At 40.2% G+C, this 17010-nt stretch overlaps 1 protein-coding gene across 1 annotated transcript; it reads right to left on the bottom strand.

Moving 5' to 3' along the window:
• Positions 1-526: 526 nt before the first annotated feature.
• olig1 (oligodendrocyte transcription factor 1) lies at positions 527-1216 on the bottom strand. The gene has a single exon (XM_033986471.1). The coding sequence runs from the start codon at positions 1214-1216 to the stop codon at positions 527-529; it is 690 nt and encodes a 229-aa protein (XP_033842362.1).
• Positions 1217-17010: the final 15794 nt, after the last annotated feature.

Raw genomic sequence — 17010 nt, 5'->3', positions numbered from 1 at the left:
ATAGATTAGTAATTAAAAACATTAAATGAAATCATAACTGACAAAAGTAGTTGGTCTTTTTGGCCAGTGTCAAAAGTTCAAAGAGTGCCCATAGTCCTTTTGTAATTTGCTTTCAGACCACATTCTTGTAGTGTTTAAATCAGTATTGTTTATTTTTCAATAATTTAATAATGCAGTAATGCAAGATAATAAACGCTGCCATTGTAAAAGAAAAATTCAAATCTGTCAGTGGGGAAAAAAGTTGTAGGAATAAAGAAGTGTCCACCAGTAATCTGACCAGAACTGAAGAAGCCGCGAAATGTCTTCACTCAAAACTTTTTTCTAGTTTGAATTTTTCTTTTACTCTAGATAGATACCTGGAACGACTGAGGGATTACACAGACAAACTTTGCCACTGATATAAATGATTAGATTCAACAAGGGTGTATGTCCTTTTAGAGTCTTATAATAAAATAACATATACGCTAAAAAGGAATACTGTCTCCTGTCTCCATGTGATTAAAAACATAAGAAAAAGTTTCAGTCTCTACTTTGGAAATCTCGTTGGTGACGTTGCGTGACTAAACCTGGGCAGTCTGCAGACTCCGCACGGACATAGACTCCCCCCTGCGTTGCCCCACTGACCTGGGACGATCATAGCCTCAACCTGACCAGAAGGAGGCACTATCACTGGACATTTCCCATTGGACGAAGGCGCATTGGACGACTGCGCTATAAAAGCCTCTTGAGTTAGCAGAATTTGCGCCGGATTGGACACTACCGGCCAGCAACCGCCCGTTAGCAACAACCTTGGTATGGGAGTAGAAGCTACCCCAACGCTGCTAACCTCTCCTAGCAGTCTGCGCATTTCTTGCAACGAAGATCCCAAAAGCAAGATGTAATTCCTCGCCAAAACTAACGTTGAAATTTTGGACAGTCTTCTCCCAGGAGTTTGAGAAGTTGGGTTTGTCGCGTAGGGAACCATGACCTCTCGAAGAGCGTCCATCGCGACGTTTAAATCTTGCATTCGTTTTCGCTCACGGCTGTTGATTTTGCGACGTAGCTGTAGTTGCTCTTGTGGGTTGAGATCACGATGGGGTTTTGGAGGGCGGTGGAGACCGACTACCGGAGAGTGGTGCAGGCGGGGGTCCAGTGAGAAGCCAGGGGGGCAGTGAGGGATGGTGGGTAAGTCTCGAGGGGGGAGAGGGTGGCCTGGGTGGCCCGGGTGGGGGTTCATGGTCCAATAGCAACGTGCTGGTCTTCTATATGGGAGGGAAGTATTGCAGATTGATTTAAAATGGTCAAATGTAGCAAAAACTTTTCTCTTTTAAGACTCAAAATTCACTCAAAATTTACACAACAAATTTCAACTCATTCAGAGTTTTTCCATGGGTGTTTTATACAGTTTAAAAAGTCAGATTCTTCAGATAAAAAGGCAGATTCTTCAGATTTAGTCAGATTTTGTCATCTTCCACATCAAAAGTAACAATTTAAAGATGAAGCAAAAGCAAAAAAATTGAAATGTTAAGCTATCAATGCAAAAATAAATATATAAATAAATATATATATTTTTCCATTTGAGTTGTATACAGTTTAAAAAGACAAGTATAACAAAAAAACAAAAAACAAAAAAGTTCAGTTCAATGGCAAAATCCCAGTATGAAGATGGAGCTGTAAAAGTCTTTAAACTGTCAAATGAATCAAAACATTTCTGAAGGGTTCAAAGCAAAAGTACTCATTACAAAAAGTCCTCAAATAGTTAAGAGTGACTGTAAAAACTAGTAAAACAAAAATCATTGCAAAAATATGTCATAATTTCCTCTGTGAAAAATATCTATTCCCCAGACGCCTTCAGTGTCTTTAGCGGGAGAGAGAGATGAGCGGGTCGACTCCTGGTTTTATCTCAAGTCGGGGCTCCCAAAAGTGTAATCAGATCCAAAGCATCTCCTAAAGTGGCCCCAACATCTCAGCTCCTCCCATCAGAGACAAAGAGTTCAGCAGCACACACAGACCATCAACAGTTTAAAGGATCAGGAGATGAAACTTTTCTGGGTCACCTGATTATAACTGTGATTATGTTCCATGGTATAGCAATAAATGTATAGCTCATCTTCAGTAGAAACAGGTAATACTAGCCGGCAAAGTTATAGGTCAGATCTGTGGAGAGGTGACCCCATTTGTAGTAAGACTAAATGGTAAATGGTCAAGTTTTTTTATACAGCGCTTTTCCACTTTCAAAACACTCAAAGCGCTTTACATCAATGAACCACTCACCCATTCGCACACACATTCATTTACTAGTGTACGCAGACACTGGGGGCGAGGTGGGTTAAGTGTCTTGCCCAAGGACACAACAACATCATACATCTGGGAGTCGGAATCGCACCGCTCAACCAATGAATTCAGGTTATTCAAGGTATCTTAAAAGAAAAAAAGTTGTATATGAATAAAGATAGCAAGATAGAAAAGTTTAATGCAATACTGCGAAACATTCCAGGTCATATCTACCACTCCCCTAGAGAAGTCCCATTATGTTTAAGTATAATCCATTCATAGATTGTCATAAAGATTTCATTACCTGTAGTATTGAAGTACACAGTATTTCTTTCTTTTTTTTGTTGTATTTTTTCATCTAATAAAACAATTTTCTTACACCTTTAAATATATATCTATTGTGCTACTACAAAACTACTAGAAGAAAAAAGTGGTTGTCTCAAGTTTTGCAATTCAGGAGCAAAACTAGTTAAAAAAAAAATGAGGGTCTGGAAGTATTTTGCATTGAAATTTGGATTTGGAATTGAAAATAGTTTCTAATTAGGTGTATAATGAAATGCATTTTTGCTGGAATTTCTTCAGTAACCTCGTTTTTGTGTGTTGCACGTCCATACAACATCTACTTACACTTGACAATTTAATTCAATTTACAACAACGGTGAAGCTTTTAACTCCTGCTCCTTTTGTGTGCTCCAATCAGGTGTTAGCCACATTAGCTTCGGCGCTAATCGTGTCAGAAAACTGTTTTGGCAGGCTCTGAATAGAACCTGTTGTGTAAATGGGTGGATTTGAGGTGGTTGTTCATTTATCGTCCATAAGTCACGGGCACGGCTCCATGGCACCACAACGCCGCCATTCAAGCCCAGGCACAGGTGAAGCTGCTGGGGCACTGCCAACCACAAACCTCCCCATTGAGAGGGCATTGTGGAGGTAGGGAGGCAGGAAGGACGGCACTCGAGCCCACAGAAAGCACCTTGTTTTGGGGTGAGCAGACAGGGTAGGTGGGTGTCCGGCTGGGTTCGGTTTGAATGGGGAGGAAGGCAGAAGGACCAGGCACCTGCAGAGAAACAGAGGATGAATGAGAGGGGTATTCATGATACAGGGGTTAGGGTCAGGTCATTGGGCAGTGATAGTAGTCTAATTGCTGTTTAAAGGATGTATCTAAGGAATCTTTCTAAGGTATGTGTCTTGTCAAACCATAGTATAGTTTTGACTTACTTCCTTAGAGAAGACATACTCTTTCTTCAGATATTAATGCTTTTGAATGTAATTATATAGCTCATTATTTTGCATTTTCTTCATTGTATCCTGTATGTTTTATTGTTGAAAAATAGCTATGTGGCATTGTTGAGCCTTGTATGAGGTTTTGGTGTGTTTGTATGTATGAGTCTTTGGAGAAATCACAGTAAATCACAGTATAATATGCAAGTGTCGTCAGTTAGTGTCTTGTTTATTTGCGTCTGTCGACCTTGAATAGTGAAAAATACTGAAAATAAATGGGAAAGGGGCTGGATCACTATATTTATAAAGAGACATCCATTTCCCCGATCAGACAGACGGTTCTATACCCGGTGGGTCATGCACCTAGGGGATACAGGAGGCATCTTCCATTGTGGAGCACCAGCTCTACTCCAAGCTTCTTGTGACTGATTGAACTCTTCACTGTGTCTCTGCCCTGCCACTTTGCGGGGGAAATTCTTCAGGCAACTTCCAGCACTAAGGTCACTAGCTACCATAAATGTTTTATAAAGGGCACCATTAAATGAAAGGGCACCATCACTGCAATTTCCATTCTAAAACAAATGTTTTTATTAGCAATGAATAAGATAATTTCACAATTTCAACGTATACAATGTGTGAAAGAGTACATGTTCTGCTTTTTCCCCTCATACCTGCAAAACACAATATTTTAACATAGAATAAATGTTGATCTAGTTGAATTTCATTGGAATATCCGTTGAGCAGTCAGACATGATAAACAGTTACAGACTCCCTGGTTTTGACTGGCTGTAGATCCGGTTTCCTTACACAAAATAGTGACACCTGCACGTCTCCCATCACATCCAGAAGTCGGGTGAAAGAAGGGGGTGTCCTATGATCCCTCCCCCACTCCAGAGCATCCGGCCTGGGCTGTGAAAAGAGCCAGGCTGGGGCAGGGCTGGAGCAGGGGGAACAGGGCCGAAGAGTGGTGTCTTTATGGCCGGTGGTCCACTGTCCATCTGGAGAGGCCTGTCCCAGAAAGGGGCTGCACCTGGAGCTCAAAGCCCAGCCTGTGTGCACCGTGTCCGGGTCTGAACAGCAGGAAGACACCCCGGCCAAAAACCTGGAGCATCAGTGACACAGGCAAAGTGACTCTATGGGCTCATGAGAGAGGCTTCTGTCTGCGGCTGGATCCACACTATCAAAGCAGCTACATTTATCGATTGTTTTTGAGCAGAAATTCTGAATAAAAAGTACTTACCCAGGACTTGACCCATTGGCTCAATGTCATTGACCACAAAGTACAAATGTGACTGGAGGACACTGTGTTTTTTGTCTCCATAATAACGCAAATTTTGCAGCATAATAAATATAAAAATAATGCCACAAATCAAAATACTGTAATTGAAATATAAAAATGGGTTGTCTTAATTTTTTTAATTTTTTTAATTTTATGTTTTACTAAAGGTTAACATTAGCTTTGAGACAGAAACACTATCCACACCTTTTATCTTTAAATGTTTCAGTGACATCGACCCACAGCTCACTATTTACTGCGTTATTTTGGGGGATTTTTGGCAAACTTCGCAAAAATCACAAACTGCAAAAATGGAGATATAAAAGGAATGGAAGTAGTGACACTAACAGAGTAAAACCAGTCTAGTTTAAAAACAGATTTGGACTGAGGACCTGTCTCCAAAACTAACCCAATACAATCCAATGACAGCTCTAAAGAGGTGCACCTGCTCTCTGCCCCACCCCTCCCTCACTCTTTTGGTCCATCTCTCTCCTTACCCATCCTCTCTTTCTCTATTTTAGCCCCTTTCTCTCTCCCTCTCTCTCTCACCTCCCATCCTCTACCTCCCTGCCCCCCTCTTCTCTCTCTAATGTGAAGTTAACAGTTGCGAGTGACTGCTCTGCTCCGTTCTGTCCTCTCTAAACAGGTGCATTTCTTCAATAGCTCGCCCTCCTCTGCTCACCCAGCCCAGGCCAAGCACATGAGAAGATCACAAGCTGTTAATAAGGTGGAACTGATGGCCACGAGGTGGGTCTTTGTGTTTCCCAGCATGCTTTGGGGGCGGCTGGCCTGGGAGAGCTGCAGGGTTCGGGCTGATCGGAGCGGGACGGGGGGAGGAGAGAGGAGAGGGACATGGAGACTAATTACCATGAAGTCAATCAGTATTAAAGGCCTATACAGTATTGTGATTTGTGATCTATGGTATAATGATGTTTCCTCATCACAAACACCTGGAGTTTTGTTTCATTCACGGATGAAACAAAACTCAGACTTCATATCAGATACTTTCTACTGACAAACTTTAGGGATGTAGACACCTAATAATCCAGGACAACACAATTCTGGTATGTTTTTGAGAAGAGAACAGCATTATAACATTATTAAAAGCGTTAAAGAGTTTTGTATGTAGAGGATTTTTAAAGGTACACAGCGTAATTTTTCTGGCAGAAGGTCCATCACGCTTTGCTGAAAGGTCCACACTAAGTTTTTCTTTGTTATAAAACTTAATGACTTTTGTTTTTGTAGTACAGAGATTTTTATTGTCACAAAAGACTTGGTTTTGGTGGAGTCCCGTGCTCTCCATGGAGATTCAGTTTTATTTCATTTTGTGGAACATTCCTTGTAAAACAGCAATGTCTCCGCAGAGAAAAGAAGGTGTTGGGCCCTCCACCAAAAACAGTGCCTTTTTTAAATAGTAAGAACAATGCACGTCTGCTGAAGAGGTGGCCGATTAAAACAAGCAAAACATCTCTGCTAAGGTATAACCTCATTAATTACAAAATTTGAGTCTAAATCTGCATTATTCTGAATTCTAACTGTTGGATATGTTTGAAATTACCATTATTTATGCATTAATAATTATAAAACAACGGTTATAGACATTCAAATCTTGAACAGTGTTAAAAAAAAACATTGCATTTTTTAAGCTATATTACCTGACAATGGGTATGATAAAACTGGACTTTACAATAGATAGGGCTGAAGATTTTTACATCTTGACAGTTGTATTCATTTACTCGCTGTTGTTTTTTTTAATTGTTTTGTATTGTATCTAAAACTGAAAAAAAAAAAAAACAGATCTCAAATGGGACTAAACCAGGATGATATTAACACCAAACCTAGATTTAAACAGGTTCAAATGACATTCAAACCAGTTCTGAGGCAGGACTGAGGCAAGTCTAATTCAGGACTTATCAGGACTAAACCAAAAAGAACCAAGAAGACCAAAGCAGTTTTAACCCAGGTCTAAAACTGGACTAAACTAAACCAGGTCCAGAATGTTCAAATGGCAATCAAACCAGTTCTGACCTGGGACTAAGGCAAGTCTAAATCAGGACTAATCAGGACTAAACCAAAAAGAACCAAGAAGACCAAAACAGTTTGAAACCAAATCTAAAACTGGACTAAACTAAACCAGGATGATCTTAAGAGGAAACCCAGTTCAAACCAGTTCTGAACCAGCTCAAATCTGGTCTAAATCAAGTCTAACTCAGGACTAGACCACAGTTAAGCCTGTTCTTAAACTAGGTCCACAATGAACCCAGGACAAAACCAAGTATAAAGTTGGCCTAAACCACTCAGAAAAAGCCATGAAACTGTGCCAATCTCATTATCCATTTAAACTGTCATAAATGTCAGCCTGGGTATTTAGCAGCAGTTAGCACGTGTTAGCATAATGTTGGCACAATGTCAGCGTTGAAAGTGTGCGTCCACCATCTGCTTTTTAACAAACCGTGACTGAACTGGCTCTGTGTTTCCTTTTAGCTTCACACCCTTTTGCCCCTCTCCTTTCTCACTTCCACCCCCGTCCCGCTCTAATCGCCCCAAACCCTGGGCCAGCCGTCCCAAAACATGCTGGGAAACACAAAGACCCACCTCCGACCAATCAGCTCCGCCTTGTTAACAGCTTGTGATCTTCTCATGTATTTGCGGAATGGCAGTCAAATAGGAAACAGTGGTATATTCTATTTGTATTCAATTTTTGTGCAATTATTGCTCACCTGATTTAAAAGATATTGAGTGTGCACACAGATTACTCCCCATATTCTGATATATGGTCGTCCACCAAATCAAAATTGGGGCTAAAATGGGACGGAACAAGGAACTAAACCTGAACAGGACCAAACCAGGGCTGGAATAGTGCAATGCATTTACGCTCCACAGAGACAAGCGTGCACTGAGCGGGCTTGCATCTCCACAAACCTGACTTTTATTTGACTTGGAGGAAGGTCCCCTGCTGTTTTTGTTGTTTTTTTTTTTCAATACAAATGTTTTTCCTTTGGCTATAATCTTCCACAATATGTTATAGAATTGTATATCTCCCTGTAAATGTTCCAAAGTATGGTTTTAACTTTATATTTCCATTCCACACACACACACATTCACCTAAAGGATTATTAGGAACACCTGTTCAATTTCTCCTTAATGCAATTATCTAATCAACCAATCACATGGCAGTTGCTTCAATGCATTTAGGGGTGTGGTCCTGGTCAAGACAATCTCCTGAACTCCAAACTGAATGTCAGAATGGGTAAGAAAGGCGATTTAAGCAATTTTGAGCGTGGCATGGTTGTTGGTGCCAGACGGGGCGGTCTGAGTATTTCACAATCTGCTCAGTTACTGGGATTTTCACCCACAACCATTTCTAGGGTTTACAAAGAATGGTGTGAAAAGGGAAAAACATCCAGTATGCGGCAGTCCTGTGGGCGAAAATGCCTTGTTGATGCTAGAGGTCAGAGTAGAATGGGCCAAGTGATTCAAGCTGATAGAAGAGCAACGTTGACTGAAATAACCACTCATTACAACTGAGGAATGCAGCAAAGCATTTGTGAAGCCACAACACACACAACCTTGAGGTGGATGGGCTACAACAGCAGAAGACCCCAACGGGTACCACTCATCTCCACTACAAATAGGACAAAGAGGCTACAATTTGCACGAGCTCATCAAAATTGGACAGTTGAAGACTGGAAAAATGTTGCCTGGTCTGATGAGTCTCGATTTCTGTTGAGACATTCAAATGGTAGAGTCAGAATTTGGCGTAAACAGAATGAGAACATGGATCCATCATGCCTTGTTACCACTGTGCAGGCTGGTGGTGGTGGTGTAATGGTGTGGGGGATGTTTTCTTGGCACGCTTTAGGTCTCTTAGTGCCAATTGGGCATCGTTTAAGTGCCACGGGCTACCTGAACATTGTTTCTGACCATGTCCATCCCTTCATGACCACCATGTACCCATCCTCTGATGGCTACTTCCAGCAGGATAATGCACCGTGTCATAAAGCTCGAATCATTTCAAATTGGTTTCTTGAACATGACAATGAGTTCACTGTACTACAATGGCCCCCACAGTCACCAGATCTCAACCCGATAGAGCATCTTTGGGATGTGGTGGAACGGGAGCTTCATGCACTGGATGTACATCCCACAAATCTCCATCAACTGCAAGATGCTATCCTATCACTATGGGCCAACATTTCTAAAGAATGCTTTCAGCACCTTGTTGAATCAATGCCACGTAGAATTGAGGCAGTTCTGAAGGCGAAAGGGGGTCAAACACCGTATTAGTATGGTGTTCCTAATAATCCTTCAGGTGAGTGTATATACAAATTGGTTTTCAAATGGATTATTTAAATTAATAATCAATGTATCAAATTTCAGTTAAATAAACACAGCAGAAAAATTCACATTCAGTTTTATCAAGTGCCAAAATATCAACTACTTGTTGAAAAGGTAAATTGAACAAGGTTTACCATTAGCTATTTTAATATATAATAGCTAATGGTAAACCTTCTGCGGTTTACGGTGGGCCGGACTAATAAACCCAAAGGGCCATGTGTGGTCCCCAGGCCTTAGTTTGCACATGTCTGTTATAGTTCTTTCCTCTTCTCATTTACCCTCTTGAAGTTGTTTTTGGAGTGATTCATGCATGTTTTAGCTCTTTATCGCTTATTTTCAAGACGTCATATTACCAGTCAATCCCTGTTTTCACCGTCACTGGTGCACACCCACTGCTCTGTATTTACTTCATTCTTCAATTTTATTTTCTTAATCAGTGATACACATAGTATTTGGCAGCCTTGCATAGTCATTTTGGTACAAATGAAAAAAAAAATCTGCTACTTGCTATTGTAATGTGCAACTATACATAGGAGGGGCTGACAGCTCCATGGCTCTTTTTGACACATGATGTTTGTGGCGTCATCAGCTCCCATTGGGCACCGCAGTTTTCTAACAAACTTGTTTCTTTTATTAAGTCATTTTTGATGAATATTGTGATTTAAAATGTCCAAATTATAACAATGATCCACGGGATAAATTTTAACTATATAGCAGACACAAACACAATAGGTCTTCTTTAAATAAACATAAACACAAAGAGCCATAGTTGAAACGTCTGATAACAGTTACATTTTTCATACATTTGTCTGAATATTTCACGATTATCTTCAGTTATTTTTTGACTTGTCTTATCTTGACAAAGCCTTTTTTGATGGGCTGTTTCCTCTCATTATCTCCGTCTGAAGTCTGTCACAGTGCTCATTTATCAAGCTGCCCTCACAGCAACACAACCCCAAAACCAGCTTCCTCCTCTGGGCATAACCTCTGCTGCTCCCCCCCGGCCCCCCACACAACACCCAGCAACCCCCAACTTTAGACTTGAACCCAAACCAGTGGATAAAAAAAAAACTATAGGGAAAAAACAGGGAGGACATAATGGAGAAAACACAATAGGGTGTAAACCAGGTCTTCTGATTCAAATAAGAGTCTTTTTTTATAAGTCTAAAGCAGGACTAAAATGAGACTAAACCAGTGCAGGTTGTAAGGTTCCAAAGATAGTTTAATTAAAGGTTCTGTATCTTTCTTTTTTCCATACATTTGAGCAAAATTTGTCTCTATTCCACTTTGTTGTGATATGTGCTTATAAACTCCTTATCCTTATAATTAGGATGCTCTGAGTGTATAAAGTAAGTGAGGAATAATATTAGACCACTGCAAACTGCTTAAAATGAACTAGTTTTGTTTTTTCACATTGTTATGGGCAGGTAATTGGGCACAATTGGGCGCTAAACTGGGACTAAACCAGGACTAAAACCATATCTGAAGCAGGGCGAGACAAACAACAAACTTTGTCTAATCCAAGTCTCAAAGTGGAGTAAACCAGATCTAAAATAGGACTAAATCAGGATCACCAAATTTAGATTAAAAAAACAGGTCTAAATTGCATTCAAGCCAATTTTAAATGAGGGATAATCCAGTCTAAATTATGCCTAAATCAGGTCTGAACAAAGATTACCCATTATAAGGGTTGAAATAATGGACACAGTAAAACAAGGTCCAAACCAGATCTAAACCAGGTCCTCCGATTCCTATAAGAGGTCAGTTTTTATCGGTTTAAAGCAGAGGTACCAAAATGGGACTAACCAGAACAAAAAACATATCTGAACCAGTAAAAGCAAGACCAAACCTGGTCTAAACCAAGTCTAAAACTGAGTCTAAAGTCTTCAGATTCCAAGAATGGATCTATTTACTAAAGTGGGACTAAATCAGGTTTAAAACTGGACTAAGCCACATCCAAAATGGAACTAAACCAAACACCAAATCTAGACTAAAATAGGTCCAAATTAACGTTCAAACCAGTTCTGAACTAGGAGGCGAGAAGGCAAGTTTAAACCAAAAATAGCCAAACACCAAAACAGTTCTAACCCCCAAGCCCAAAACTAGACTAAACCAGATCTAAAATAGGACTAAACCAGGATCACCAAATCTAGATAAAAAGGGGTTTAAATTACAGTTTTGAATGAGGGATAATCTAGTCTAAATTATGCCTAAATCAGGTCTGAACAAGTATTACCCATTATAAGGGTTGAAATAATGGACACAGTAAAACAAGGTCCAAACCAGATCTAAACCAGGTCCTCCGATTCCAATAAGGGGTCTTTTTTATAGGTTTAAAGCAGATGTACCAAAATGGGACTAAAAGGGACTAAAACCATATCTGAACCAATAAGAGCAAGACCAAACCAGGTCTAAACCAAGTCTAACACCAAATCTTCAGATTCCTAAAGTGAGACGAAACCAGGTTTAAAACTGGACTAAACCAAGACCCAAAATGGAATGAAATCAGGATGATATTAACACCAAAACTAAACTTAAACAGGTCCAAATGACATTCAAACCAGTTCTGAACTAGGAGGCGAAAATGCAAGTCTAAACCAAAAAGAGCCAAACACCAACAGTTCTAACCCAAACTCTAGTTCTAGACTAAACCAGATCTAAAATGGGACTAAACCAGGGTGATCTTAAGACACACTACATCTAAACCAGGCCTAATTCCGGCCTGAACCAGGAAGCCAGGAAGTTAGCAAACCAGAATGAACGCAACATCATTCCCCAATTTGAGTCAGTTGCACAATTTGCGTCAGTCATGCTCACCATTACCTTGACTTTATTTTCATTATTTTACTCGCCCGAAACTATTCAAAATGTTAACGATCAGTTGAAACCTTAGTTCGTCATTCATTTAAGTTAAACAGAGTTGGCAAATAAAGTTTCATAATGTTTATCTTCAGTAAAACACTCAAAAAATACTGTAGCGTCATGATCGCACAACAAAAATACTACACTAAAGTCAGTTAACGTCAGTGATCTTTGTATTCTGGGTTTTGTTAGTTAAATATGATGATTACATGTCAGATTTAACATATATAAATAAACTTAAATAATCAAATGAACTGATAGTGTATTACAAATTCAGCTCTGACTCAATTTGAGGAATGAGACCCAGGACTAAGCCAGGTCTAAACTGGGGTCTCATCCTCTCTGTTACGTTTCCTAAAGTCTGTCATGTCCCTCATTTATCAAACTCAGACTAACCCAACCCCGGCTTTTATACTTGAACCCAAATATAAAGACACACTTGTACCTCTGAGTCCGTTTGGTGTCTGAATCCATCTTTGTCAGTGGTAAATAGCAGAGTTTATAGGGTTAACCAGCGCTGTCTATTAGCCCAGTTCAAATCCCCAGGGGCTTTGTTTCAGAGTGGGACATCTGCCACAACAATACACAATCACTGCATTTGCTGTTTGGATTTAAAGTCATTTTATAAAGGTTTGACTGAAGACATTTCTGGAGGAGTCAGGTTTGTGGAGATGCAAGCCTGCTCAGAGTAAGGACACATGTTTTTCAGAGAAGTAACACTACCAAATTGAAAAAGAAATGAAAACATGCCTTCATCTTAGTCTATTTTTGCACTAAAAAGCTCTTCTATAGCTTTAAATGTGCATTATGTAACTTTTCTAGTGGGTGCTATGTAGATATGTCATTGCTTTTCCTGGAATGTTCCTCAGTATGACATTAAACATCTATCTTGCATTTATTCATGTTGTTATTGCTCACAAAAATAGCTTGAAAAACATGCATTCTTATTCTTCTTGAGCAGGGTCGCCTCTCCACAGATGTAAAAAGTTACATTTTTAGTTTTATTTTTGTTTTTTACATTTTTAGCACTAATGGGGGGAGCATATTAGAGTGAAGCCACTGGGTGAATATCTCTATTAAGTCCCTGTAGTATTTGATAAACTCATTATTAATATTATTAGCCTGGTGCCAGATGGTTGTCAGTGTAACTCTACTCTGTTTGAGGTGGTCACATCTGTCCCTGAAACCAGCAGCTCCACAGTTCAAACCCCTGACCCCCAGAGATTACCCACGATGCACCGCTCCCTCCTCTACCTCCTGTTGTGAACCTGCTCATGCATATATCTTAACCAGCCACAGCTTCCCCATTCAATCCTCACTGATCAAACTGAAGACCATTACTGAACCAGGACTAAACCAGGACTAAACCTGGACTAAACCTGGACTAAACCTGGACTAAACAAGGACTAAAACAGGACTAAACCAAGAGTGAACCAGGACTAAACCTGGACTAAACCAGGACTAAAACAGGACTAAACCAGGACTGAACCACGACTAAATCAGGACTGAACCACGACTAAACCAGAACTGAACCAGGACTAAACCGGGACTAAACCAAGAGTGAACCAGGACTAAACCTGGACTAAAACAGGACTAAAACAGGACTAAACCAAGAGTGAACCAGGACTAAACCTGGACTAAACCAGGACTGAACCAGGACTAAACCTGGACTAAACCAGGACTAAAACAGAACTAAACCAAGAGTGAACCAGGACCAAACCTGGACTAAATCAGGACTAAACCAGGAGTAAAACAGAACTAAACCAAGAGTGAACCAGGACTAAACCTGGACTAAACCAGGACTGAACCAGGACTAAACCTGGACTAAACCAGGACTAAAACAGGACTAAACCAGGACTGAACCAGGACTGAACCAGAACTGAACCAGGACTAAACCAGGACTGAACTGGGACTAAACCAGGACTAAACCAGGACAAAACCAGGACTGAACTGGGACTGAACTGGGACTAAACCAGGACTAAGCCAGGACTGAACCAGGACTAAACGAGGACTGAACTGGGACTAAACAAGGACTGAACCAGGATTAAACCAGGACTAAACCAGCACTGAACCAGGACTGAACTGGGACTAAACCAGCTGTAGTTTAAAACTCATTATAACAATTCTATCCACAGGGAGCTCTTAGACTTGTTTTGTACCACTGGATAGTTATGAGCGGAAGGGCATTTAATGCTGCGCTATGCAACTTTTCTGTCTGCCACCTTCTAGTCTCCATGGAGATGTTAATGCTTTGTTTAGATGCTCCACGGTAAAGTTACACCATAAGGCTATGTTATGGATCAGATCTGTGAAGAAGCATCCACGCTTAATGCAAGAATGCATTTGCAATAAAAACACCTGTCATTGAAAAGAAATGCAAAACAAGCCAAATGCTTCAAATACTGTGGAACATTCTAGGCAAAGCAGGGAAACATCTACATAATGCACCTTTAATTTAGAATGTAGAAAATGAAAAATGTCATTCAATTGAACTAAAAAGCATTAATGTAGATCCATTTTTGCCTGGACCTGGTTTAGTTTTCATATACTGTCCTCCTTTTTGGTCCTACGTTCTGGTTATTCCTAATTGTCTGTAGATTTTTCTGATTTAGTTTGGGTTATTTCAGGATTTAAAAAATGAAATACTGACCAAAGACTAAACCAAGGGCTATAGGAGCATACTAACCTAACCAGGACTATACAAAACAAGCTAGACTGATTCCACGAATAAACCAGGAAATAAACTACAACTAAACCAAGAACTAAACCAGGAACTAAACCAGGGCTAAACCAGGACTTAACCAGGGCTAAAGCAGGTTTTTATTGCTGTTTTTACATTGCAAAGTGTGAGTAGCTGGTGAAGCTTGGAGTGAGGAGATAATCTGATTTGAACTGGACTCAAGGGGAGCACCAGACTTTAGACATATGTTCCACAGAAACATGAGAATACACTCACTGTCCTGATTAAAACATGTCACCAGATCTAAACCAGGACTAAACCAGGACTAAACCAGGGATAAGCCAGATCTAAAACAGGACTGACCCAGAACTAAACCACAGCTAAGCCAGGACTAAATCAGGTCTGAATCAGGACTAAACCAGGACCAAACTAGGAACACCATGTGACAGAATGACCACATTAGCAAACACATATATTTTTGGATTGTCTGAAAACTCAAAAATACAAAACTAGATTTAAACAATACATTTTCAGGACCCTGTGATCAATATGAGTGTTCCTGGTCGAGTGTAGGAGTTTTGATCTCAAAAAAGGTGAGACTGAATAACTGAAAACTGTTGGCTAATCCTTTCTAGCTACAGTAATTTGAGAGGGACTTGTTTAACAGTGCAAAATCAGCTCACCTGTTCTAGCTCTAACTAAATCAACTCTTTATGATCAGATAGTGTTAAAACAAAACAGATGAAACTCTTAACTAGAGTTACAGAACTTCAGACAGAGCAGTGCCTCCAGTTAGCTTCACTTCCCCAGGGAACGCTGATGACATCAAAGTATCAAAACTCTTGTCTAGCCCCTGAAAGTTGTGAAAAGTGCTTATGAGCTCATCGTGGTGAATAATTGTGATGCTCGGAGTGAACTTTGAACCGCTGCAAACCGTTTAAAAGTAATCAGTTCTATTTTTCACTTTTTAAGACCTGGCATTTAAAAAATCTGATATATTCTGAGTTAGTATTGAGAAGCACCAGCCTAGCGCATGTATACATCTCTATGCATGGTGTCCTCTGCTCTTGTTTGAAGTCTAATCCTGTGTCATGAATATCCAAAGATCTAAAATTCAAGATAATCCTCTTCTCAAAGGGACAATGGACCCTCTGCTACTCACTTTAGTCAGTTCACTTTCTTTAGTTTAAATTCACTCTCGCTCTTTGTCCCAAACCACTGATCTGACTGAAACAACTACTATAGACACCAAGCAGCATCACCCGGGCTTTACAATTACATTTAAACGTCCTATATTATGCATTATACTGGCTCGATTTTTGGAAGATGACATTATTAATCTCTTCAAAAATGTCCACAGCAAGGACATCTGGTGTAAAATCTTTCAAGTCACTTATTCATTCATTTATTTCGTAGGGAGTATTATGCTAAATTAACTTGTTTAAGCATTCTACAGTGTTATAACTTTGTTTCCTCATCCAAACCATGTCTGAAGTGTTGTTTTTCTTTTCATAATCCATGCATGTTTGAGTAAACTTTGTGGTCTCTCACTGTGTTTGAACCCTACTTTCGATTAGGCATAGGTTTGTCTAAGGCTCCGCCCACAAGCCATCGTAACCAGGAAGTTCCCCATCCTCCCACCGTATGACCCCGAACCTTTTTAAGATGTTGTTTTTGGTGAATATAACATTTTTGAAACCACAAAAGGTAACATGGTGATTAAAACAATTAATACCCAATAAAGTGTAATTCCCCTCTTTAAAACAATGACCAAAAGAAGGCAGAGGTACATGGTAAATGCCTTCCCCGTTCACAGTTAGCCTTTGTAATGACATTAATCATAAAAGATTTAACATGAAATGTATTAAAATATGTCTTAGCTCTAAACCAGAACCAGGACCAAACCAGGACTAGACCAGGACTAGACCAGAGCTAGACCAGAGCTAGACCAGGACTAAACCAGGACTAGACCAGAGCTAGACAAGGACTAAACCAGGACTAGACCAGGACTAGACCAGAGCTAGACCACGACTAGACCAGGACTAAACCAGGACTAGACCAGAGCTAGACCACGACTAGACCAGGACTAGACAAGGACTAAACCAGGGCTAGACAAGGACTAAACCAGGACAAGACCAGGACTAAACCAGGACTAAACAAGGACTAGACCTGGACTAGACCAGGGTTAGACAAGGACTAGACCAGGACTAGACTAGGACTAGACCAGGACTAGACTAGGACTAGACCAGGACTAGACCAGGACTAAACCAGAACTAGACCAGGACTTGACCGGGACTAGACCAGAACTAAACCAGGACTAGACCAGGGCTAGACCAGGACTAGACCAGGACTAGACCAGGACTAGACCAGGACTAGAACA

This window comes from Periophthalmus magnuspinnatus, chromosome 21, assembly GCF_009829125.3.
Source record: "Periophthalmus magnuspinnatus isolate fPerMag1 chromosome 21, fPerMag1.2.pri, whole genome shotgun sequence".
NCBI lineage: Eukaryota > Metazoa > Chordata > Actinopteri > Gobiiformes > Gobiidae > Periophthalmus > Periophthalmus magnuspinnatus.
The sequence above is the reverse complement of the archived record's forward strand: the minus strand, read 5'-3'. Positions and strand labels throughout refer to the sequence as shown.